Genomic DNA, 27,492 nt, shown 5'->3' with positions numbered 1-27,492 from the left:
CAATGAAAACGACAAATAAACTGTTATGTTGAGTTTTCAATGTCCGTTCAATACAAACAAAGGAAAATTTATCTTATATTCTACAATAATCCAGTTCATCATGTATAATAAAAAATCAACAAAACAAACAAACAAAAAAAAACCAAAAGATTAAGCAGGGGTAATTATTTTATAGTTACATTAAAAATATTATGAAGTGAGTTATGTTTTAATTTTTTCTGTAAGTCTTTCGCAACATCTTTTATAGGATAAACATTACCCTGGTCACAACAAGCATGCACAGTATCAGAATTTACACAATTAAAGTCACCAGTGTAACACCTTAAAAGCCAAAGCTTCGTATTCGACTTTATCAGAGTTTGCAAATAAAACCATAAAACATCATTGATTATGTGTAAAATTTTTTGATTATTGTAATTTCCAGCTACACATCATAGGACTACTGCTTTTTGACAATTTAGGATTATTATTTGTTTTAGACAAAAGATCTGATGGACTTTTGGTTATTGAATGATGTTTCTTCTCCTGGTCATGTCCATTCAAAATTGTGTGCTTTCTAATTAAAGAGACAGAATTAAAGAAACCTTTGCAACTTCTAAAGAAGCTTTCTACTATACCTCACAAGAATAATTTGATATTTTCTGGCTACAGTTGCATTGTCGTGGACTCACACCATAAATGAGCCATTTCAGTTTGCAGATTTACACTGTGGTAACTTGTGAACTCGTGAACCCACAACAACTGGATTGCAGAGGTCCTCAGAAGCAGTTTCTCTAAAGCTTTAGCCTGTCACACAAGTGTGCAGTAGAGACATCTTCAAGGTTCTGTTAAAGTAAGAGGTTCCAGTCCAGGATGAGAGTAGGTATTGTCCCTAACCACTTCCTGCATTTTGCCTACAGTACTATAGCGTTAAATCCCAGAGGATTCCTGATCATAAACCAGGCTGCAGAAGCCCTGGCCCTTGTGGCCAGCTGCTATAAATCTGGACCCAGAAAACAAGAGAGCATTCAATTCAAAAGACTTGTTGATGGAAAGCAAAGAAAGAGGCAACAATAGCTTGATTTTTGTTTAATTTCTGTTACTCTTTAAAAGACGATTGCTGTGCTGGTAGCCCAATCCTTAATCATGTGTCAGAGTGATTGCTGAAAAGCTAAAGGAGAACTCCTGACGACAGCCATCAGAGACTGCTTCTAAACACTGCAAACAGAACATTTCCTGGTGAGATCAGATGAGCTGTCTACTCAGACCCCACCTTACTGTGATCAGTGTTACACCATGTCCATGGTAGTTAATACTAGAAATGACCTACACATTGAATTATGGAAGGTGTATGAAGAATCTTTCAGCTGAGTAAGATAAGTCAACACATGAGCAATGTAGTGTAGGAGACTGAAATAAAGTTTTCATTGCATAGTATAATTCCATCCTCAAATAATGCTCTTGAAGTATTAGGAGTAACTGTAAGTCCAACACTTTCTGACAGATATGCAGTGTTTTTTCCCACCAAAACGGTTTGAATCCTGGGAAATCTGAAAACATATGATGTGACAAGGCTATTGCTTGATGGCATCACTCAGAGTTATGGTCCAGTCACAAGACAGATGTGTGAAATGTATGCATTGTGAGCTGAATTACACCATGCTTGTAGTTAGTATGAGTGTATGCTTGTTTATGTGTAGTTTGTTTTCCTGGTTTTAATATTTTTTATCATTATGATGACAATATCACTACAGCTCAATTTTGGAATGCTATTTTGTTGTGAACGTGTCTAGATCATGACCAGATGAAATACCCAATATATCCATCTCTCTTTCCAGGGCTAAAGGGTGAGAGATGTGGAGGCAATGGTGACTTTAGAGCCCTAAAGATTCTCCCTGCAAATTCTAGATCTCTTGTTGTAGCACCTGATGTTGAGACTTTAAGAAATGTAAACTGTTGCAGGCCATAGTATCATGAAGCTTTCTGAGGTGCACAGACCTTGGACTGGCCAGATCTCTGGTCACTCTGATGGCTGTCATACTCAGGGAGTAGCTGTTGCTGTGGCGGATCAGCTCCTTCCAATGGTGTCTGATGTCACTTCTTTCAACAAGCATGTTATGAGACTCAGATTACGGCACTCACTGGGTGCCTTGTCTGTTGTCTCAGTGTATGCTCCAACCGAGATCAGTGATGTCTTGGTGAGGGAGACATTTTATTCGCAACGTTAGTGGTTGATGGGTGTCCGTGAGGTGACACTCCTCTGGTCATGGGTGACTTCAGTGTGACCACTAGCATTGACAGGGCTGGATATGAAGATTGTGTCGGCCCCCATGGGTAGGCAACTGTCGTGAAAATGGCTCCATGTTCCTTGACTTTGCAAAAGGTCAAAGGCTGTGGATCATTGAATATTGGTTCCAGTCCCTTGAGCTGCATTGTTGGAATTGGTACGCCAATACATTTCCTCCTATGTGTGCATATAGGTACACCATGCCCGAAAAATGCAGCACTAACCTGATTTGCTGAGAGTGCAGGGATTTTTTTTTCCCCTCAGCATTTACCATTGTAAAACAGGTAGTTGTTTTTTACTGCACAATTCTTATGATACTGACATTCTATTTAAAACCAAATGAGAAATTTAAAAACGGAGTAGTTACATTGTCAATCACAATGGCTTATTGAAAAAAAGTCCACTTTAAATTTTTTAATGCAGTCAATCCAGTGGTGAATTGTAAATAAGTCACATGCTCTAGGAGATGCTTTAGGTGGGTAAACTTTTTACATGATCATTATCAGAATAGCAGAATTCTATTCCAGCTCTGGTGTCCAAGACATTTGCAGATATTGCAGGTAATTGGGACTGATCCAGTCAGATAGCATATGGGGTCCATGCGTGATATAGAGTGTTGTATTACACATGCTCTTCCCTTATACCGGTAACCATTTGTCTTAAGGGAACTTGTAATTGTAATTTATAAATGCTTCTACATTGAAGTTCGGGCTCAGATAAGTTCCTGGTAAGTTATTATCAATGCTTGGATTTTTGTCTTGTCTCTCCGACAAGATAATCATCTTCCTCTGCTATCGGAGGAGCTGCATAAACTCATTTCAGTGACAGCACTCTTTTGAGGTGCGCAGATCGGGGACTGGCCAGATCTCTGTAGGTGGATACACCTTTTATTGAACTGTTCAGTCTGATGGCTGTCATACTTAGGGAGTAGCTGCTGCTGTAGCGGATTGGCTTCTTCCGATGGTGTCCGATATCACTCCTTTCAATGAGCGTATTATGAGACTCAGATTACGGCACTCCCCGAGTGCCTTGTCTGTTGTCTCAGTGTATGCTCCGACCATGGTGAGTGATGTCTTGGCGAGGGAGACATTTTATTCGCAGCTTCGCTCGGTGGTTGATGGGTGCCCACAGGATGACACTCCTCTGATCATGGGCGACTTAAGTGCAGCCACTGGCACTGACAGGGCTAGCTATGAGGATTGTCTTGGTCCCTATGGGTCTGGTGACCATGATGAAAGTGTCTCCATGTTCCTTGACTTTGCTAAAGGTCAGGGGCTGCGAGTCACTGGACATGGTACTAAAATACTGGTGGTGCGGTGAAGAAGATCAATCACATCCTCGTGGGCAGACACTGGAGGCTCTTACAAAACTCTAGGGTCTATAGAAGTGCCCAGTTTGTGAATTCTGACCATAGACTTGTTGTTGCTACTCTTAGGATCCAGCTTAGGTCCAGTAGGTTACCACCTGCTAGGAAAATGAGCCTGGACTTGGCCAGACCCCAAGACCAGGCTATTTCTAATGAGTTTGCACGCAGTTTGTGTCAGGAACTTTCAGATTTGGGTACGACTGCTGATCCTAATGTTATGTGGGAGACCTTCTGTGACAAGAACCTGAAGGTTGCTGAAGGATATGTTGGTGTTACTGGTGTTCTCAGAAGGAGGTGTTTCATCTTGCAGGGCACCCTGGATATCATCGAGAGGAGTTGCAGTGCACTCAATGGCAACTCTCATCTGTACCGGGAACTGAGGACAGCTGCGAGGGCTCTGAGAGCAGATAAAGAGGCGTTTGTTAGAGGAATCTCTGAGCAAGTAACACACCCATCTGTGGTCTAGTGACCCACGTCCTGCTTACAGAGAAATCAAAGCATTATGCACATCTGAATCTGTTCCTTGGAGAGTCGCAGTCAGGACAGCTGATGGAACAGTCCTTACGGATGACACTGCAGCTGTAACCCGCTGGGCTGGCTACTTTGAACAGTTGTTCAAAGCTGATCCTCCGGCTACGACGTTGGATATCGTTGGGTCCACGGTTCTTGAGGCTGATCCTCCAATTAGGTGTGAACCACCCAATCTCACTGAGATTGAACAGGTGGTGAACCAGCTGAGGGAGGAAAAGGCTGCAGGGATCTGTGGTATCCAGGGTAAACTTCTCCAGGCTGGTGGTAAGGCTGTCCTCCTGGCATTGAAATCAATCTTTGCTTCCATTTGGGAGACTGGGATCATCCCAACTGACTGGAAAATGGGACTTATTGTCCCTATCTGGAAAGGGAAGGATGATCGCCTGGATTGTAGCAACTACAGGGGGATAACACTGCTCTCGGTGCCGAGTAAGGTCCTTGCTAGGGTCGTCCTCAATAGGATCCGTGATCACTTGCTCACCTACCAGCGACCGGAACAGTCTGGTTTTATGCCTAAGAAGTCTACCATCGACCGCATCCTGGCACTGAGGGTTCTCATAGAGCACAAACTCGAATACTGGCAGAGTTTCTTTGCAGCCTTTGTCGATTTTCGCAAAGCGTTCGACTCAGTTGATCAAGCTGCCCTGTGGGACATCCTGAGGGTTTGTGGGATCCCCTCGAGGTTGCTGGATATCATGGCACTGGTACTGTGAGTGCTGCACAGAGTGGAGGCAGGACCTCTGCGTTTTTCCCAGTTGATTCTGGGGTTTGTCAGGGGTGTGTTCTTGCTCTTACTCTGTTCAATGCTTGTATGGACTGGGTGTTGGGTAAGGTCGTGAGGTACAGCGGTTGTGGGGCATCTGTTGGTGAAGAAAGATTCACGGATCTTGACTTTGCTGACAATGCTGTAATCTTCACTTGCATCAATGAAGGCTTTGATCGGGGTGCTCGAGAGACTGTGCGAGGAGTCTGAGTGTCTGGGCTTGCAAGTGTCCTGGATAAAAACCAAGATCCAGGCCTTTAATGACCTCTTGGGCACAGCCATCAGCAGTGTGTTTGTTTCCGGAGTGTTGACCTTGTTGAGAGGTTTACATACCTTGGCAGTGACATTCATGTCTCTGGTGACTCTTCCTGTGAAGTCAGTAGATGGATTGGGAGAGCATGGGGGCTCATGAGGTCGCCGGAAAGGGGTGTGTGTCGCTCCCAATATCTATGCAAAAGGATGAAGGTCCAAGTCTTTAGAGTCCTGGTGCTTCCTGTCTTGGTATGTGGTTGTGAGACATGGACGCTATCCAGTGACCTGAGACGAAGATTGGACTTCTTTGGTACTGTGTCTCTCCGGAAAAGTCTTGGGTACCGTTGGTTTGACTTTGTGTCGAATGAGCGGTTGCTCATGGAGCCCCAAATGAGCCACATTACCTGCATTGTGAGGGAGCGTCAGTCACGGCACTACGGCCATGTGGCGCATTACCCAGAGGGTGATCCGGCTCATAAGATCCTCATTGTTGGTGTGGCTGGACCAGGCCAAGGGGTCGCCCACGTAACACCTGGCTGTGGCAGATAGAGTCTTTTCTGGAGGGTAGGACTGGACCGCGTGTCTGCCTAGGCGTTTGAAAACCGGGATCCTGAGCTGTTTCGACGTGTAGTGGGTGCAGCAACGCACTTTACCAGTGCATGCTCCCCAACTTGACTTGGATTTTCTAACTTTCTGTGGAAGGGACTTTAACTGCCATCTTTGGCCTATGCACCCTTGTACTCTCCAACTTGTAACCCCATTTTGTGGACACAACCCGTCTTAAAACTCTAGTTCTGCAGACTTCCTATTATTAACTTAAATACTAAAGTGGATGAAGGCTCAAAAGAGTAATTCCAGAAACAGCCACTAGCCTCCAATTTTTGTATCCTTTTATTACCCCCCAAGAGTCAAAGCAGCCATGGACTTTAACCATGTTGGAGACTTTAACTTAATCTGATAGGACTTTAACCCACAATGAGCACATCCTGCTTCTCACTAATGATCCTGGCAAAACCCAATTTTATTTCAAACCGAGATAGTTCAGCTCCTTTTCTGCTGAATCTTAAACCAGTGAAAACCTGCTCCAAATGTCTGACGTTCCTGTCGTTTCTAAATCTGCAACACTTGTCAGGTTTGACTACTCAATGCACTTCTACCTTTGATTATGTGAGGCTCTGAACCAACACAATAAAAATAACGGCATTATTTTTAATATATAAACTAAATCAAATCAATAGCAGGTGTAAAATCATTTTGCATCACGTATTTCAGGAACAATGCTGTATAATTTTATAAGCCACAGTCCTCTTGCAAGTTTTGATTGCACACTTGCTCATATCTGTACAGGTAATCCCAGACAGCACTGATGATGCTATGTGGAAGCCATACCATCTGTTAAAGGACTCGTTCCATATGACCTTGTTAACTCTCCATTTTCTGCTGCTGAATAAAGTTGTAACCGATCAGATGCCTACCTGATTACATGATGAATGAGAACGTGCTGGCATGTTGGCATTGAGGATTTCATTATTTCTGACCATATCAAAAACTCCATTTGTCACAATGATGTCCCAAACAAGCAGAGACCCACCACTGTGCTTCACTGTCCTGTTGACTACAGACACTCATCCACATAGCACTGTCCAGCTCTTTTAAAGCAACACTGCTTGAGCCAAAACTTTGATATTTTGACTCTTCAGTTGAGAGCATTTGCTTCCATTGTTCAGCACCCCAATTTGTGTGTCTTGTGCTTAATGAGGAGCCTTAATTTTACTTTTCCAAGCATTTATCTTACTTTGTGCTTTTAAACATTTTTTCCAATAGAAGTAAAAAAAAAAAATTGGAAGCGATAGAAGGCAACATTTCAAATTCAACAATATAATATTTCCTCACTCAGCCTATTCTAATAAAGTGGAAGCGGGTCCTTCCACTAATTCATTTTGCTTCTCTTGGATACCAATAAAGGAGTACTTGACCCAGAATTGAAAGTTTCAGTCAAGTAAAATGCTTACATATTTATGTTTCATTTCTTTGTAGATAAAGCTCGATTAAGTCTTAAAGAAACTCGCTGGTATGTGTTTGATGCTGTGGTTAAATCTTCATTTAGAACATCCAAGGTAAATAGTCCATTAAAGTAGACCCACTGGAGATATAAGGGTTAGTAAATCCATCCATCCATAGATTAATAAAACAAAACTACATAAATTACATTTCAAATTTTCAAATGTTCAAAATGGAGCTGGTTTCTTATTCAAAAACCAGAGATTAATCTTTCAAGTAGGGACTATTTAAAATTTAAACACCATTAAAGAAAAATAGTAGCTGTTTATCCAGAGTGATGAAAGTAAATTAAAATTGTGGACCTGTATTTATATGTCACAACTGATGACATAACGGTCCCAACCATCTCAGTCACATGACTAAAGAAAACAAGGCGTTAACTAAACATACATTTTTCAATATTTACTCTATTATAAATAGACAATGGAAATGAATGCTTGGTGATTTTGGATTTTTTTTTTCTTTTAGTAATGGCAAGTTATTTTTTTGTTAGTCTGTATGTTGAGCTATAGGGGGTCAGCAATTACTAAGTCATACATTTCTGACTTCTGTTGGTCAGGCTTGTAAAGGCTTCTGTTACTTGAGTTAAGAGTTTGGATTTTATGTCATTTTGAAAACTTGTTTCGGTTTTTCTGATAAAGTGTTTTGGGCTTTGGCCTTAGACATTTTACACTAATACTGCTTTTGTGTGCTTTCAATCTCTTTTTGCTAGCACCATAATTCATTTTGTTGAAGAAAAAAGAAATCATAGGTCAAGCCATCAGTGAAGCTCCTAGCATCAGTATTGGTGACCAAACCTTGAAAGTTGTATAATGAATTCACCTACATCCGACCAACACTCTCCAGTAAACCTGTCCCTTGACCCAGAGATCAAAAGGTTGATGGAGAAAGCTGCTGCTAACCATGGCCAAACTTTCCAAGATGGTGTGGGGAAAAAGAGCAGCTCACCACAGCCACCAAAATGGTAGTGTACACAGCTTATATACGGACTACTCTTATCTACAGCAGAGAGAGCTGACAACATAGATGCACCAAGGGGACTGCAGCTTTCATCTGTGATGCTACATTGAATCTTGGGCATTTCCTGGAAGGACCACATGCCGAACAAGTTTGTACAGGCGCTTTTTACAAAGACTCCTTACAAAGCGATATCTGCGGTGGCTGGGCCATGTCCACACTATGCATGATGGTCACATTCCTAAAGACATCTTATATGGACAGCTTGTCACAAGATTCTAGCCTGGAGCCAATCCCAGCCAACACAGGGCGCAAGGCAGGAACCAATCCCGGGCAGGGCACCAACCCACCGCAGGGCGCACACCCACACACTAGAGACAATTTTGGATCGCCAATCCACTTAACCTGCATGTCTTTGGACTGTGGGAGGAAACCGGAGCACCCGGAGGAAACCCACGCAGACACGGGAAAAACATGCAAACTCCACGCAGGGAGGACCCGGGAAGCGAACTGCACACAAATCATTTTATCAAATAAAATGTTAGTTACAAGCCAGCCTAAACCTTTTCATATAAGGTAGCTACAATTTACTAATACATAAAAAAAGGAAAAGAAGTCAAAATAGATATTCTTTGATGCATTTGGAGCTGTGCATATTTAATTGCTGCTGGCAAAATGTATTTTGATTTGAACAAACAGTAAATATCTTTTCACATAATTTAACGGCCTTATATCGATATTGTATGCACAGACTTCCACAAAAGCTGACTATTGACTAATAAAAGACAAATATTTTACACAGATTTCTGAGTTTTTATTATTTACAAAAGGCAAAAATTTTTTTTAAGTTAATTGATATGTTTTTGTATATTTCATCTTCTTGCTTCCACAAACCCTGCTGCGCAAAGCACTTGAGAATATCAATATAAGGTGACAAGTACAACAAAAGTTATACATTTTCCTATAAATTTTTTGATATGACTATACAAGGATGCTGAAAATTGTTTGGAGGCAAAATGTACAATCATGAAAAATTCCAGTTAAGCTTTTATCCACAGTAACATCATATAACTTTTTTTTTTCTTTCACAAAAAACATCCTTAATGGTGAATCAGAATGTCACAATTTTTTGTCCTTTGGTTTTCACTTTCTTCACAGGCCCTGGAATATCTTCATGATCAGCACTCATTTGATTTGACCATCTTCCTACTGTCACAGAATTTCCTAATTAGAAATGAAAGGAAAAAAACAAGCAAACACAAAAATAAAAACACATCAGAATTTAACATATTTAAAATGAAATACAGAAGAAAATAACAATGATCACAGTGTGCATCCAAAATAGAGGCATTTATCAAATTATGTTATATACATCTCTGCATTACAACTACATTTTATGCTTTATTGATATATTTCTTAACACAACAACCAACTCTATCTTTGATTAATTTTGAAATGTTATTTAAATACCAATAATAACATACTCTTTTAAAAATAAATTCAGAAGGCAAAAAATAAGCTTACATTTATTAAGCTATGACACAAAATACAATTTTATTACCCTCTTATAACTATCCACTTCTGACAAAACAAAGTACAAACATATACAGTGGTGTGAAAAACTATTTGCCCCCTTCCTGATTTCTTATTCTTTTGCATGTTTGTCACGCAAAATGTTTTCTGATCATCAAACACATTTAACCATTAGTCAAATATAACACAAGTAAACACAAAATGCAGTTTTTAAATGATGGTTATTATTTAGGGAGAAAAAAAAATCCAAACCTACATGGCCCTGTGTGAAAAAGTAATTGCCCCCTGAACCTAATAACTGGTTGGGCCACCCTTAGCAGCAATAACTGCAATCAAGTGTTTGCGATAACTTGCAATGAGTCTCTTACAGCGCTCTGGAGGAATTTTGGCCCACTCATCTTTGCAGAATTGTTGTAATTCAGCTTTATTTGAGGGTTTTCTAGCATGAACCACCTTTTTAAGGTCATGCCATAGCATCTCAATTGGATTCAGGTCAGGACTTTGACTAGGCCACTCCAAAGTCTTCATTTTGTTTTTCTTCAGCCATTCAGAGGTGGATTTACTGGTGTGTTTTGGGTCATTGTCCTGTTACAGCACCCAAGATCGCTTCAGCTTGAGTTGACGAACAGATGGCCGGACATTCTCCTTCAGGATTTTTTGGTAGACAGTAGAATTCATGGTTCCATCTATCACAGCAAGCCTTCCAGGTCCTGAAGCAGCAAAACAACCCCAGACCATCACACTACCACCACCATATTTTACTGTTGGTATGATGTTCTTTTTCTGAAATGCTGTGTTCCTTTTACGCCAGATGTAACGGGACATTTGCCTTCCAAAAAGTTCAACTTTTGTCTCATCAGTCCACAAGGTATTTTCCCAAAAGTCTTGGCAATCATTGAGATGTTTCTTAGCAAAATTGAGATGAGCCCTAATGTTCTTTTTGCTTAACAGTGGTTTGCGTCTTGGAAATCTGCCATGCAGGCCGTTTTTGACCAGTCTCTTTCTTATGGTGGAGTCATGAACACTGACCTTAATTGAGGCAAGTGAGGCCTGCAGTTCTTTAGACGTTGTCCTGGGGTCTTTTGTGACCTCTCGGATGAGTCGTCTCTGCGCTGTTGGGGTAATTTTGGTCGCCCGGCCACTCCTGGGAAGGTTTACCACTGTTCAAGGTTTTTGCCATTTGTGGGTAATGGCTCTCACCGTGGTTCGCTGGAGTCCCAAAGCTTTAGAAATGGCTTTATAACCTTTACCAGACTGATAGATCTCAATTACTTCTGTTCTCATTTGTTCCTGAATTTCTTTGGATCTTGGCATGATGTCTAGCTTTTGAGGTGCTTTTGGTCTACTTCTCTGTGTCAGGCAGCTCCTATTTAAGTGATTTCTTGATTGAAACAGGTGTGGCAGTAATCAGGCCTGGGGGTGGCTACGGAAATTGAACTCAGGTGTGATACACTACAGTTAGGTTATTTTTTAACAAGGGGGCAATTACTTTTTCACACAGGGCCATGTAGGTTTGGATTTTTTTTACTCCCTAAATAATAAAAAACATCATTTAAAAACTGCATTTTGTGTTTACTTGTGTTATATTTGACTAATGGTTAAATGTGTTTGATGATCAGAAACATTTTGTGTGGCAAACATGCAAAAGAATAAGAAATCAGGAAGGGGGCAAATAGTTTTTCATACCACTGTATATGTCATGTGCAACTGGCGTTATTGGAAAATTAAAACTGTAGGCTGTGACAACGGTGGTCAAAAAAGCAAGAAATGAAAATCAGGCAAACAGGAAAATTCAACTGAAAGAAAGTTGATACTACAAATGAACTTTTTGAAAGTTCTCTCTGAAAGGTTCCTTCCAACTTGGACTGAAGTATAGGAGAACTTCCACCTCGAGTAGAGTAACATAATTACTAACAGTAAAACTCTCAGGGGAGAGAAGAAATTTCTGGTAGAGAAGTCCATAAGGACAGTCTTGATAGCCAATAATGTTCTGTGAACCACTCCTCATCATAAGCAAAAACAACATATTCTTTGTATAATATGTCACTGTCAAAGTCCACTAGTAGTGCAAGTGAAGCCATGGTTCCTGTTCTTCAAAAATGTTTGCCCATATGTAGTGAAAACAAGTGAGCAAGCAGTAACCAATTGGTGTATAAAGAAACGTATGTAGGATAATTTTCAATTAGTGTACAGGTAAGAACATTCTTATATGAGTCAAAGGTTTTTATAAACCTCAGTTTAAATGTTAATGTTTACAGAAGATGAAACCAACAGAATTCAAAATCAAATTCAGGGAATTTATGACAAAACCCATGCAATGTAGGATCAAATCAATGGAATTTAAAATTCAATTTGTTTGCAAAATGATTTTATAAATGGATATATATTACCAATAAAAATACCAGCACAGCTTTGTTTGTGGTTTTCAGTTAAAATACTATCCATGATTGGTCACATGGATAATTCAAATAAAAATAGTAATATTTTACATGTAAGTAATTCTTAAAGATTCTTAAAGCAGAAACCTTTCCAAAACTTTTTGGTCAAGTAAGTATACTATACTGTCAGGTGTCACAGCTGGTTGGTTGCTCTGTTTGAGTGCTTTTGCTTACTGTGTGGTATGAGGATTTTTTTGCTTACTGATGTGACATTATCTTTACAGTTTCTGTGAATATACTTAATGCCAAGCACAGGCACTTGTACCTTATAATATGCATCACACAGGTATTAATTAGTGTCCCTGTAGTGATCACTGCACAAACAAAAGCAGCAGAGTGATGTAGTTACATTGTAAGCTTTTTCTGACATTTTAAAGAGCTTAATGCCTTCTTGGTGAAGATATGTCTTATAAACAATACATTAAAGACATCTTAAAGACATAGCATTTAGAAAACTAGACTACACATATTAAGAAATTCAATGTACCTGAGCTCTGATTTTCTGGACAGTCCTTCTGGAAGTGCTCTACTGAACCACATACTCTACAGCTGCCACCTATTTGAACAAAGATATACTTTAAAAATACTGGTAAATATCACTTAAGCACACTTTTAAAATTGTGTTGCCATTTACAGAGTGCTTAAGACAATGAAATTTCTTATGACTATGGATCAACATAAGGAATATAAAAGCCCATTTGCTTCAGCCTCAAACTTACCTCTAAATTAACACTTAAACTGCTAATAATACATTCAGACTCAGTAGTACCAAAACCTGTCTCTATAATTTTAATCAGCACTTATGCACATGATATTTAATATTTGTACACTGTAATAAAACAGTCCCTGTCACAGTTAGATGAAACAATGAACCTATAGACATTGTTGTGTCAACTATTACAGTTTTCTAAAAGGTACAGATATTGAATGTGCTTTGCTGTTTCTGAAAAGAAGAAAATAAACAACATAAAAAGGGTTTTGAAAAAGTAACAGAAGCCGATTCATTTGAACAGAATCATAATGAGAAATGGTTTTAAACTTCAAATTATAATTATTTCAATCATTACATGGGTTTGTCAATAAATAGTTAATGAAACCTAAGTAGTAAATAGTCACCATTAACATTAACTTGCAAACTAATAGAGCAGTCGTTAAATGAACAATGGTTACAATAATGAAAAGTATTTTTCAAATTGTAATTTAGCCCTATGAATATTAATATTTGCTTTTTCTTCCACGTCCCAAAGGTATGCATGCTAGGTTAACTTGAAACTCCTCATTTATTCAGTGTTCAGTGTTGTTTTAATTTGACAGAAGTTAAGGATGAAATCATACTCTTATCGGCAAAAATGTGTCAATTTATAACACTAATGGGATAAAACACTGACTCATTTAATCTAACTCTATTTTTCAAGTACATAAGCAAATCTCCATAGTAAGACTGGTTATACTATATGCATAACACAGAGATTAGCCCTTATATTTTCAGGAAGGCTTTTAAGCAGTATATGCGATTAGACATTAATTGAACAAGACATTAGACATTAATTCAATTAAAACATTAATTGAATCTATACAAATATGCATCTTAAGTTCTAATGGTTACATAAATGTACAATCAATGAGGGACATATAGAGCATTAATATGTTATTTTTATAATAAATTATTAAAACAGTCTTGATATATTCCGATCTCAAATACTAAAAAAAATCCAGAGTTGATATTTTTTTTCCCCCAGAACAAACCTCTTCTTACCGTGGCTTGGGTCCTTGAAGTCATCCCCAGTCCTAACATGGATCCCTATCCAAGCCTCTCTGACTCCAGCTGCCTTCTCAGACTTATTCAAAAGCAAGCCACATGTCACTCTCATCCATAGCGCTCAGTGGGAATAACTCTCTTCAGACCTGAGTGTCTGCCCCTCTTTCTGTCAAGGGCTCTCCTCATAGTAGCCTACATCTATCACCTGCTCGCTCTCTCTCTTCTAACCTTTATTCTTTGTTTCTTTTCACTTTCTTCCTTCTCTTTTGTCCTTCCCTCACTGCTATGCAAGCTTCTCTTATACTGCCTCTCCTAACTGGGCACGAGTGTGGGACAATAATGCTCCCTCCGAGTTGCTAAAGAGGGACCTGACTGACGCACAGATTCACACATGACATCACCATCAACCAGGAACCGCAACTGTTCCCAGAACACTGTAACACTGCATTGACCACCAATCCCACCCCATTTCTATAAATACTTGAAGGTATGAATACTAATTTAAATACAACATTCTTAAATTCTTATTCCATATAAATCAATCAACAGCCTGTATTAATGAAAATGAAGATAGTCAACAAGTACAAATACTCCATACTTGGAATAATACATAGAAAGACAATGACTGCTGTAATAGTAACACCTTACTAGTCTTAAACACATCTCTCCTGAATCCTGTAAACTGAAACATTAACTGAATCAAACCATTCTCCTACCTTGTGAATATACCCCTTTCGGGTTAACAGGACAGGATCTTGAAATGTGTCCTGATGCACCACAAATGAAGCATTTAGCAAATGGAAATTCTCCTACAAAAGAATAAAAGTGAAAGCGTAAAGTGTACATGCTTAGTATGTACTTGTGCAAAATTACTTAAAGAAAAAAGCTATTGATCCAATGTAAATTTGGTAAACAATAACAAAAAAAACTTATTAAAACTATTGATATTTGGACATTAAGGAAAGTGGTTTCAGTGGTATATTAAGGGAATATTTAGTGGCTTTTACTTTAATATTTCCGGTATCTGAAATTTGAATATTATTTTTTTTCACATAATCTAAACAATTTGAATCCTTTCAGTAGTGCTGGGCGGTATACCAGTTCATACCAAAAACCGTTTTTTATTTTTGTTATGATATGGATTTTTCTTATACTGCAACACCGGTTTAAATTGCCTAAACAATGTTCGGAACGTGGCGCAGCTGGAACCTGTTTAAGGGGGACCTTTTTCACTGCTACTCTGCTAAACACATGCCACAGAGGTGTTGCACGGGGCCTCTTTTTCACTGCTACATTGCTAAACAAGCATACAACGGAGTACATGCGTTAGTAAGAGGCACTGCGCGGTGAAATTGGACAGAGAACATTCCGAAACTGAACCTGTAGCAGACGATAAAGTTGAACATGATGACACAGAAGAACTTTTGCTGAAAAAAGGAGTCATGTCTGTTGTCTGGAGATACTTTGGGTTTAAAAGGTTGGATGTGGACCATTATGCTCAAATGTGTGAATACTGTTTCTATACTAATGGATAATACTGCAAGCCAAGTTGTATTTTTTTCAATACTGTGTAATGTACTTGGGTACTGTGTAATAGTGTGACGACATGTTGACTTTAATCTCAACGCTTATGACGAGAATAAAGTCAACATTTCTCCTTTATTCTCGCTGTTTGTCAAGATTAAAGTCGACATGTTGACTTTATTTTCGTAATTTGTTATTAAAGTAGAACATCGTAAACTAAACTTCATTTTAAAATGAATATTTGGGATGGATCGATTTTCTTAAACCCCTTCATAAGTTATGTAGCACATTAACTGCTTTGTGTTGTGTTCCCGGAGCCATGTTATGTGCTACATGCTTCTTAAACTGACTTCCTCTTGCAATAAGAGGAGGCGCAGACAGCACACAGAATACATTAATTTCATGATATTCCTGGTCCCTGAACATTTAGAATGCTAAGATAAATACTTGATATACTTTTCATGATGAAATGTATTAAAGCATATATTAATCATGTGGGGGCACGGTGGCATGGAGGTTGCACTGCGTCCCGGGTGTTCCCTGCATTGAATTTGCATGCTTTTCTGGTGGGTTTACTCAAGCGTGCTTCAGTTTCCTTTCAAAGTCATGTAGGATGGCGGGTTTTGTTATGCTATATTAACCCTGCTAGTGTATGTATTGCTCATATTCACCCTGCGATGTGCTGGCGCCACATTCAGGATTTCCTCCTGCCTTGCGCACCATGCTTGCTGGGATGGGCGCAAACCTGAATGGACGGCATAATTAAACATGTGTAATGAAGATTTTTTTTTTTTTTAAGTCTAAGTTTATAACTAGTTTTATTTTCACAAGGACGTTTATCGTGTGGCGATTGGTTATGTGAAGAAAGAAAAAGTAAGGATAGGAACTGGGGGTTTAATACGTCAGAAAGAGACAGCACGCATGCAATAAAGAAAGCCCGCTCATTGAACTCTGTGTTTGTGTCGTTGACCACCAGATCACGAACCCGACATTTACGCCACACAACCGTGCATGTTTAATACCTGTTTTAATGCATTTCATCATGAAAAATTATCTTAGCATTCTACATTTCCAAAGAGTAGGAATATCATGAAGTGAATATATTCTGTGCGGCCGGTCACTGCCTCTTAATGCAAGAGGAAGCCGATTTAAGAAGAGCGTAGTGATTAACAATTTGGTTGGGGAACACATTTAATGTGCTACATAACTTATGACAGGGTTTGAGAAAATCTAGTGAATTAAACATTGATTTTAGGATGAAGTTTAGTTTACGACATTCTACTTTACTAAAATTAAACTACGAGAATAAAGTGAAAATATCGACTTTAATCTCGACATATAGTTTTTTTTTCTTCACTGTGTTCATAGTTTTTTTCTTCACCGTGGCCTTAATACGATTCCGTAGGGCTATACCACAAATAGCATTATAAATGCAAGTTGCAGTTTTATTATCTACTAGCAAAATACCCGCGCTTCGCAGCGGTGAAGTACTGCATTCAAATTTTTATTAAGAAGAAAATTAAACCTTTTTAAACTGTGGGACAATATGCCAATAATTATTTGTTAAGGATCTCTTTGTATACCATGTTGTCAGTTCGGCCCTCCGGTTGTAACATGACCAAGCTGTGTGCTGAGCTTACTCTTGGGCATGTAACTTACAGTTGGCCATGTGAACAGTAATCTTGTCTCAAATCTCACAGCTTGGATTGCTGCTGTCATAATCGGTTTGAGTTTCATGGTTTGTTTCAATTACAACAGTATTTGCAGGACTACTTGTGTTGAAGTGACATTCGGCATCTGTCAAGCGTTGTAAGCATACAACCGGTTTCATCGATAACTTCGTATCCAGCTTTTGAAAGTTTAAACATTCATAAACATCAAAGTGTCCACTACTGAAATCGTCACCTGTGAATCTAAGATGGTTAAGGCATTGGCGGTTGTCGAAAGGTGTAAAATATTTGGCCATTTCGGTACACTTGAAAGCGACAATCGAACAATTCAGCGGCAGCCATCAACTCACATGCAGAACCATAGGTGAAGGGCTTAAGCATTTCACTCTTCTAGTGCTCCTGTGTAGTATAATTATCTCCTGTACCGTCATCAGTCCACACCTTGAACCTGTCCCAGTCATTCAATACATAAGACAGAATGTTCCTCCGGATATCAAGAGTGAGCCTGATATGGCCGTGCAATATGTAACAAAGAGAATGGAAAAGGTAGGTGGTATCTCCAGGCATGGAAACCACTCGGTAAGTGACAGTTCTTTGATCGATAGAATTTCTTGAAGATGGGCCCATAAGTAACAAAGACTGTTGAAAAGTTCAATATGGCGGCCGACAGTGGCATCATACTACCGAAATAAGATGCATACATTGGTTTGTTAGTGGAGGGAAGCCGCCTACCAAATTTCGAGAAGATGGGGCCATAAATAAGAAAGTTCAACATGGCGGACGTTGTTGACCGTTATGACCATTACGCGTAGAATTTCAAAATGAAACCTGCTTAACTTTTGTAAGTAAGCTGTAAGGAATGAGCCTTGCAAATTTCAGCCTTCTACCTATACGGGAAGATGGAGAATTAGTGATGTTGGAAAATTTAATATGGCGGCTGACAGTGGCGTCATACCACCGAAATAAGCATGTACATTGGTTTCGGTTAGCTAAGGGAAGCCACCTACCAAATTTCGTGAAGATGGGGCCGTAAATAGGAAAGTTCAACATGGCGGACGTTGTTGACCGATATGACCGTTACACGGACAATTTCGAAATGAAACCTGCTTAACTTTTTTAAGTAAGCTGTAAGAAATGGGCCTGCCACATTTCAGCCTTCTACCTACACGGGCAGTTGGAGAATTTGTGACGTTTGGAAAATTCAATATGGCGGCCGACAATGGCATCATACCACCGAAATAAGTACGTACATCGGTTTTGGTTAGCGCAGGGAAGCCGCCTACCAAATTTCGTGAAGATGAGGCCATAAATAAGAAAGTTCAACATGGCAGACGTTGTCGACCGTTATGACCGTTACGTGTAGAATTTCGAATTGAAACCTGCTTAACTTTTGTAAGTAAGCCTTCTACCTACACGGGAACTTGGAGAATTAGTGATAAGTGAGTCAGTGAGTGAGTGAGTGAGTCAGTCAGTCAGTGAGGGCTAAGCCCTCACTGACTGACTCACTCACTGATTGACTGACGAAGTAATAAGTCTCAGGGACAGACCCAAAAAAAGGTTGCCATTGATTTCAGGCAAGATTGCTTTTCTCCTGGACAACTATACGTTGCATTCTCAAGAGTGAGCTCACGCAGCTTCGTCATATTACAACCAGAGTGCTGAACTGACAACATGATATATAAAGAGAACTATAATAATTGTAATAAACGAACAATAAAACAGCGGAGAACTCGTGGATTAAATAAAAAGGCAGCTTCCTTGGCAAAGCAAAGAAAGAAGATGGCTTTATATGTCGTTTGTTTATAAAACAGCGGAGAAGCTGTGTAAAGGCTGCTTCAACAAAAGCCAGCGGAGCGCCTTATATGAGCAGGCAGTCAGCTAAAGAAGGGAATCAATAAATATCTCTAATCGTGATAAACGAACAAAAAATAGCGTACACGCCCCGGATTAAATAAAGGAAATGGGTACCTGACCAGTAAATCTCGAATAGCTACACAATAACTATAATAATCGTAATAAACGAACAATAAAACAGTACAGAACCGCGAAGCAAGGAGAAACAACTGCCTTATATGGCATTCGTTTATAAAGCAGCGGAGAAGCTGTGTGAAGGCAGCTACACAAAAAAACAGCAGAGCGCTATACTCTGAATGTATTCCTCGCATCACCGTTATACCCTCTGATCTCCCATTTGAATTCAAATGCCTCAAATTTCCAGTAAGGCTCTGCTTCGCAATGACAATTAATAAGTCTCAGGGACATACCCCACAAAAGGTTGGCATTGATTTGAGGCAACATTGCTTTCCTCCTGGACAAAACTATACATTGCATTCTCAAAAGTAATCTCAGTGCACAGCTTGGTCATATTATTTTGATATATATATATATATATATATATATATATATATATATATATATATATATATAGAGATATATATATATATATATATATATATATATAGATAGAGATATATATATATATAGATATATATATAGATATATATATATGTATGTATGTGTGTGTGTGTGTGTGTGTGTATGTATGTATGTATGTATGTATGTATATATATATGTTGATGTGTGTTGATATGTATATATATATGTAGATGTGTATATGTAGATATGTGTATGTATATATGTTTATATGTGTGTTTTTTATATATATATATATATATATATATATATATATATATATATATATATATATATATATATATATATATATATAAACTGCTCAAAAAATTAAAGGAACACTTTGAAAACACATCAGATCTCAATGGGAAAAAGAAATCCTCCTGGATATCTATACTGATATAGACTGGGTAATGTGTTAGGAACGAAAGGATGCCACATCGTTTGATGGAAATGATCAACCTACAGAGCCCTGAATTCAAAGACGCCCAAAAATCAGAGTGAAAAAATTAGGTGGCAGGCTAGTCCATTTTGCCAAAATTTAATTGCAGCAACTCAAAATTGTACACAGCACTTTGTATGGCCCCTGTGTTCTTGTATACATGCTTGACAACATCGGTGCATGCTTCTAATGAGATGACAGATGGTGTTGTGGGGGATCTCCTCCCAGATCTGGACCAGGGCATCACTGAGCTCCTGGACAGTCTGAGGTGCAACCTGGTGGCATTGGATGGACCAAAACATAATGTCCCATAGGTGTTCTATTGGATTTAGGTCAGGAAAGTGTGGTGGCCAGTCAATGGTATCAATTCCTTCATCCTCCAGGAACTGCCTGCATACTCTCACCACATGAGGCCAGGAATTGTCGTGCACCAGGAGCCACTGTACCAGCATAGGGTCTGACAATGGGTCCAAGGATTTCATCCTGATACCTAATGGCAGCCAAGGTGCCTTTGTCAAGCCTGTAGCGGTCTGTGTGACCCTCCATGGATATGCCTCCCCAGACAATCATTAACCCACCACCAAACTGCTCATGCTGAATGATGTTACAGGCAGCATAATGTTCTCCATGGCTTCTCCAGACCCTTTCACTTTTGTCACGTGCTCAGGGTGAACCTGCTTTCATCTGTAAAAAGCACAGGGCACCAGTGGTGCATCTGCCAATTCTGGTATTCTATGGCAAATGCCAATCGAGCTGCATGCTGCTGGGCAGTGAGCTCAGGGCCCATTAGAGGACATGGGGCCCTTGGGTCACCCTCATGAAGTCTTTCTGGTTGTTTGGTCAGAGACATTCACACCAGTGGCTTGCTGGAGGTCATTTTGTAGGGCTCTGGCAGTGCTCATCCTGTTCCTCCTTGCCCAAAGGAGCAGATACTGGTCCTGCTGATGGGTTATGGACCTTCTATGGCCCTCTCCAGCTCTCCTAGAGTAACTGCTTGTCTCCTAGAATCTTCTCCATGCCCTTGAGACTGTGCAGGAGACACAGCAAACCTTCTGGCAATGACACGTATTGATGTGCCATCCTGGAGAAGTTGGACTACCTGTGCAACCTCTGTAGGGTCCAGGTATCGCCTCATGCTACCAGTAGTGACACTGACTGTAGCCAAATACAAAACTAGTGAAGAAACAGTCAGGAAAGATGAGGAGGGAAAAATGTCAGTGGCCTCCACCTGTTAAACCATTCTTGTTTTGGGGGTCATCTCATTGTTGCCCCTCTAGTGCATCTGTTGTTAATTTCATTAACACCACAGCAGCTGAAACTGATTAATAAGCCCCTCTGCTACTTAACTGACCAGATTAATATCCCATAAGTTTCATTGACTTTATGCTATACTCTGATTAAAAAGTGTTCCTTTAATTCTTTTGAGCAGTATATATATATATATATATATATATATATATATATATATATATATATATATATATATACACACACACACACACTAGCAAAATACCCACGCATTAAAATATTTTACACCTTTGGACAACTGCCAATGCCTTAACCATCTTAGATTCACAGGTGACGATTTCAGTAGTGGACACTTTGATGTTTATGAATGTTTAAACTTTCAAAAGCTGGATATGAAGTTATCGATGAAACCGGTTGTATGCTTACAACGCTTGACAGATGCCGAATGTCACTTCAACACAAGTAGTCCTGCAAATATTGTTGTAATTGAAACAAACCATGAAATTCAAACCGATTATGACAGCAGCAATTCAAGCTGTGAGATTTGAGGCAAGATTGCTTTTCACATGGCCAACTGTACGTTGCATGCTCAAGAGTAAGCTCAGCGCACACCTTGGTCATATTACAACTGGAGGGCCGAACTTACAACGTGATATACAAAGAGATCCTTAACAAATAATTATTGGTATATTTTCCCTCAGTTTAAAAAGGTTTACTTTTCTTCTTAATAAAAATTGTAAGGCAGTACTTTGCTGCTGCGAAGCGCGGGTATTTTGCTAGTTTATGTATATAACTTAGCTTGAAGCAAGGTCCATATTAATGCAGTTTGCCTTAATGATGGTTCAGTTGGTAAAGATGTCATCACCAAGTTGCAATTGTTTTATTTTATTTTTATTTGGTGAACACTGTGTAATGCACCTGGGCTTGAAGTCTTGGAAGTAATAGTATTATTACTGGAAGTTGCACTATTATTTACTTTATTGTTATTATTTATTAGTTTAAATATTATGTAGTTTAATGATGATAAAGTTGTTTTAAAAGTCACTTAAACATGTCAGTGGACAGAGATTGTTAACATTAACAAAGTGTAGTTGGTTTACAAAAAATATTTACTATTTATTCCTTTTCTAAGACATTGTTCAGTGCAATACAACTTTTGACAAGCACCTTTGGATATTTTACTAAGTCTAAATGCCTCTTCGGATGGTTGAAAATATTTTTTCAAAATTTTAGTTTAAGTTGTTTGCAAATATTGTTCAATAAAAAGGCTCTATATTTTGAATGCATCTATCATGCAGTGTGATTCCTTCTCTTCATTAGTGCCACACCCTTGAAAACTATCACTTTATGGGGCCATGCAAACTTGTATTAATACTTGTGTGCACATTACAATGTTTTTTTATACAATGTACAATTCTCATGACAGTGGAATAGGTTATTCTTAGACAGTAGTCGCAGTAGTGCAGTGGAAATTTGGTTAACATCCACTCATGCATGGGGAAAAAATACCGTGAAACTGGTATAATTTTGAAAAATACCGTGATATAGAATTTTGGTCATACTGCCCAGTGCTACCTTTCAGGTGTTAATAATGTAAAGTACTGAAGTAGAATCAATCACAATTATATTAATAGTAGGACCTTCAAAGCAGCATTCCATCTTCTTAGCCCAATGTAACAGCCATTCATTTGATATAGCTCTAAATGATAATAAACGTTTGATAAGTGATTTTTAACTTTCACATAGATATTAAATATTACATAGATGTAAAGTGTTGGGTACCAATTGCTTATTTGATGCAGCCAACAAAATTTCAAATTAATTTTCTAAACAATTGTTATGGCGGTGACCAATCCAGTCATAGTACCTTGACAATGACACTATCAGAAAATGCCTTTGCTTTTTTGTGAAATACAGTGATGCTCTACTACTGTATATACTTCAGTCCCTGCTACAGACTTTGACAGATTTCCTATAATACCTCGGTTATAGCAGTGATAATATCAAAACCGAATTTAAACATAACATGAACAGAAAAAGTGTGAAAATGTTTTGCAGGATATTTTTTTACTAAATTAAAGACAACTATTTAAACCAATGTTTCACTTTCTTACCAACTGCAGGGTCTATTTTTGCTCTGCATCTATGGATTTCATGTTCAGCAGATCCACAACGGTAGCAAATTCCTCTTCCCAGTTCCTGATCCTCTTCTGCCTGTGGACAATCGGCTAGACCATGGCCAGTTTTTCTGCAGTTGAAACATATCTGTTTTCCCATCATAAAAAGGGGAGGGTAGGAGGTGTGGATGGCAAACAAAAAACAGATAATTAACAAATGCTGACATAGAAGGAAAAATTAAAAATTTACTAGATGGATGCATTTATTGTGTTCAGAATAGCTTTATTTCCCATGTGACTACTCTAATTCTTGAGGTGACTATGGAGTCTTTCAATCCTAAATTTAAAGTAGAAAAAAAAATATAGGCTGGGAAAAACATACACACAACTTTCTGACAGGGGAATTAGCTCTGAGGTATTTATGTTGTAACAAACAAAAAATAAAAAACAACATTCCTGATGCATACTTTACCATCTCTACCAAAAAGAAACAAAGGTAGCATCATATGGAAAAAAAAACTCATACTGTGCCAAACATTCATAAAGCAGTGGGAAAATGCTTTTAGGTAAATAGCCACAATAACACAGATACATTTAGGTTTTTGAAACAACGATAATGTTCTTGTGTCATTAAGTAACAGATTACACAAAATACCCATCTACTAAAACAATGCTGCTGAAAGGAGGAAACCTCAAAGAAAATAGTAAGTGGGGAATCTTCTCTACCAAATATATACAGTACTGTGCAAAAGTCTTATGCTCTTGTGAAAAGAATGCTGTAAAGTGACAACTCTGTCAGAAAGCAGACCTTTGAAGAATAGTTTTTATTCACCAATACACATTCTAGAAAGTGCAATAAACAGAGCAAAACATAAATGAAATCAACATTTAGTGTGACCCTCTTCCTTAAAAATAGCAGCAATTCTCTTAGAGCCTTTGCATGCAATTTCTGCAAGTACTCGCATGGTAGGCTGCTCTAAGTGAATTTGCCATATGCAGACTTTGGCTGTCTTACTTACTTCTGTCTCTGCAAATAATCCCAGTCTGGCTCAACGATGCTGACACTGTCACTCTCTGGGGACACACCATCTGTTACATTATAGACAAGTACCTGACTGTACTTCTCAGCAATGTGGGGGTCTAACAACTTTTATCAAATCACAAGCTAAAGTTGCAGAAATGCAGCCCCAACCCTATAGGGAACCTCCTACTGTGCATCACTGTTACCTACAGACATCCATCCATGTACCATTCTTAGGCCCTTTGGCAAACAAACTGCATGCACTCTGTGAGAGTGGCTTTGTTTGTTGTAAACATGAAGAGCACTTCTCATAAGACTTCTTTGGAATGTAGATGGGTGTCCCAGTGGTTTCAACCAGTTCTGCACCAATAATGGCACTGGATGTCTTAAAGTTTAAAATGGAAGAAAGCTTCATGTATTGCTGCTTTGCTTCACTCGGTTTCTGTGGCTGACCACTGCTTTTCTGGTTCTCAACCATGATTGCTTGTTTGTGAGTCTGCAAAAGAGCTTGAGCTGAGCAAAAGTAGCGGGTGTTTGGAGGTGTACTTGAAAAAGTTCTGTGTACTTGTACTTGTTTTTGTTATCTTAACTAGAATTGAGGAGGCAGGGTAGAAAACAGTTAAGATGCCTGATCAGGCATTAGTCGCTGTAGAAGCAGATAAGACAGTAAAAAATTAACTAGCAGCAGATATTCACTAAGCAAGATTTATTTATTTATTTAAGATTGATTAGTTCTTAGCAGTAGTACAGTTAAGTGGGTGACAGCATAAGGGTTTATTAATATGGGGGAATACAGACAGTGTGATTGGAGAGCTTTTAAATAAGGAATAAGACGAGCGCAAAGTTAGAAAAACAGTCAGAGAAAATTAAACTTAACCTCGTAGAAGTACAGACAGCAGGCAGTTGAGAGGAAGAATGATATAGGAGCGTAAAGGGATGATGGCTTGGAGGAGCCAGTCATCTGTGAGGGCTACATCTGCAAGTGATGACAGTTAATCCAGCACCTCGAGCTCAGGGACAATAACTTGAGGAGAAGCTGGCTGGCCTGCAGTGCAGTAGAAAATGGGCAGACCTGGCCCAGATGTCCTTTAGAGACATAGTGTGAACCTATAAGGTGGCATGGGAAGAGATTCCAGACCAGACAGGTAGATTTAGGTAGGTCACGGTCAAAAGGCACACTGTTCAGCATCATCAACCACAATATTAGAAGTGTCAAACCGTTTTCAGGTCCTTGCAAAGCTGGACGGTGTCTCTGATGATTCTGACATGGTAGGCAGGGATAAGCAGTTCCAATGGGCCACCTCAAAATCAAGTCCCAGAAAGAGAGAGATAGTGATAGTTGGGGACTCAATCATTTGGGGGACTGAAGCACAGGTTTGCTCCAGAGACAGAGAGTCTTGCACAGTGTGTTGCCTTCTAGGTGCACAGGTGGGGGACCTCCCTGGAAGCGTGGATATGTTTTTGGCCAGAGTGAGGGTGGATCCAGTTGTCATTGCCCATGTTGGAACAAATGACATACATAAGGGTAGTCTGTCAGTTGTGTAATCCAAATTCAAAATTCAAACAGTTGGGTGCCAGGCTGAGGAGCAGAACTGATAATGTAGTCTTCTCTGAAGTTCTGCCTGTGCCACATGCCAATACAGGTAAGACGGAGGAGATTGGAAGGCTTAACGCATGGCTCAAATCTTGGTGCAGGGTAGAAGGATATAGGTTTATGGGGCATTGGAACTCCTTTTGAAAAGAATGGGACCTTTTCTGCCACGACAGGTTACATCTGAACCGGAGGGGTACCAATGTATTGGGGAGGCATACGAGTAGGCTAGTCGAGGATTGTTAAAAATAGGGAAAGTGGGGGCAAGGAGTTCAGGACAGGCCAGGTTTAGAACTATACATGGAGGAACAAAAAATGCTGTAGAAATAAAAATGGGAGTAATGTATATTCTACCCCAACAATTAAATATAAAAGGAGTAATACATTAAAAATAGCTTGCCTTAATGCTAGAAGTATCAAAAATAAGATAAGTGAGTTGGAGTGGTATGTAGAGGAGCATAATTATGATACTATAGCAATAATGGAAATCTGGCTAAACAGCAAAGATGGGGATGAGTGTAACATACAGGGATACACATTTTTAGGAAGAACAGACAGAACAGAAAAGGAGGTGGAGTTGCTGTTTATGTCAAACAGAATTTAAAGTCCTCTTCATTTGGACGATTAACCCCACCTTAATGAGGACATGTGGCTTCGCCTGGAAAGCATTAGGGAAAGAGGCCTTATTTTAGTAGTGTGTTATAGACCACCCAATGCAGACAGTAATTTCATCACACATCATTTTAGTAATATTAAAAAGGCAAGTTTACAGGGGGATATTATAATAATGGGAGACTTTAATTATCTGAATATTAACCAAGATAACCCTGCAAATGGAGGAGCACAAGAGCAGGAGTTTTTAGAAATAAACAGTGACTGTTTTTTTAACACAGCATGTTAAAGCGCCAATGCGGGGTGAAGTTTGTCTGGTTTTTGTATTTTATAACAATCAAGATGAAATTGAGGGTACAGAGGTGAACCACTAGGGTCAAGTGACCATAATATAATACAGTTCTTGGTGTTTTTTTTTTTAAAGAGTGCGGATGCAAAGACTAAAATTCTTGTTTAACTTTGGTAGGGCAAATTTTGAGCAGATGTGACAAAGTCTAAGGAGGATAGACTCGGTTAATCTTTTAAGTGTGGAGACAGCCAAGGAGCAGTGGAACAGATTTATAAATGTTCTGCATGTAATGCAGGACATGTACATAACTAAATTTGGAATTAATAGGAAATTTTAAAAAACTCCACAGTGGGTTAACTCTTTTAGGGCGGATGTCGACTTTTGTCGACAGAAGGGGCTGAGGGCCGATGTCGACAAAAGTCGACATCCAGGGATAGAGGGTGACAATCAGCTGTCAGAGATTTGTCAGATTCCGATTTCTTTGATAGTGATCAGGAGATTGAGGAAGAAATTGAGGAGCAGGCATCAGCCGATCGGAGACTAGCCGATGCCACCGCAGCTGCTCGGCTGGCAGCTGAGCGCATTCGCGCTGTCGGTGCACCTACGGCAAAGTTCGCTTGGGAGGAATACCCAGAAATTG

The 27,492-nt window shown here is 39.2% G+C and overlaps 1 protein-coding gene across 3 annotated transcripts in view; it reads right to left on the bottom strand.

Annotated features, from left to right (window-relative positions):
- Positions 1-8,820: 8,820 nt before the first annotated feature.
- Positions 8,821-27,492, bottom strand: part of zcchc9 (zinc finger, CCHC domain containing 9) — a 43,948-nt gene continuing 25,276 nt past the window's right edge. For all 3 annotated transcript variants that reach the window (XM_039759269.1, XM_039759270.1, XM_039759271.1), the window contains exons 3-6: positions 23,337-23,487; positions 14,643-14,735; positions 12,655-12,723; positions 8,821-9,420 (exon numbers count right to left, since the gene is read on the bottom strand). In XM_039759269.1, coding sequence (XP_039615203.1) covers positions 9,308-9,420; positions 12,655-12,723; positions 14,643-14,735; positions 23,337-23,487 — 426 coding nt within the window. In that variant the 3' untranslated portion in view covers positions 8,821-9,307. The remainder of the gene's footprint in view (positions 9,421-12,654; positions 12,724-14,642; positions 14,736-23,336; positions 23,488-27,492) is intronic.

The sequence above is a fragment of the Polypterus senegalus genome, chromosome 7 (assembly GCF_016835505.1).
Source record: "Polypterus senegalus isolate Bchr_013 chromosome 7, ASM1683550v1, whole genome shotgun sequence".
Lineage (NCBI taxonomy): Eukaryota > Metazoa > Chordata > Cladistia > Polypteriformes > Polypteridae > Polypterus > Polypterus senegalus.
This window is presented reverse-complemented; position numbering and strand designations above follow the sequence as displayed.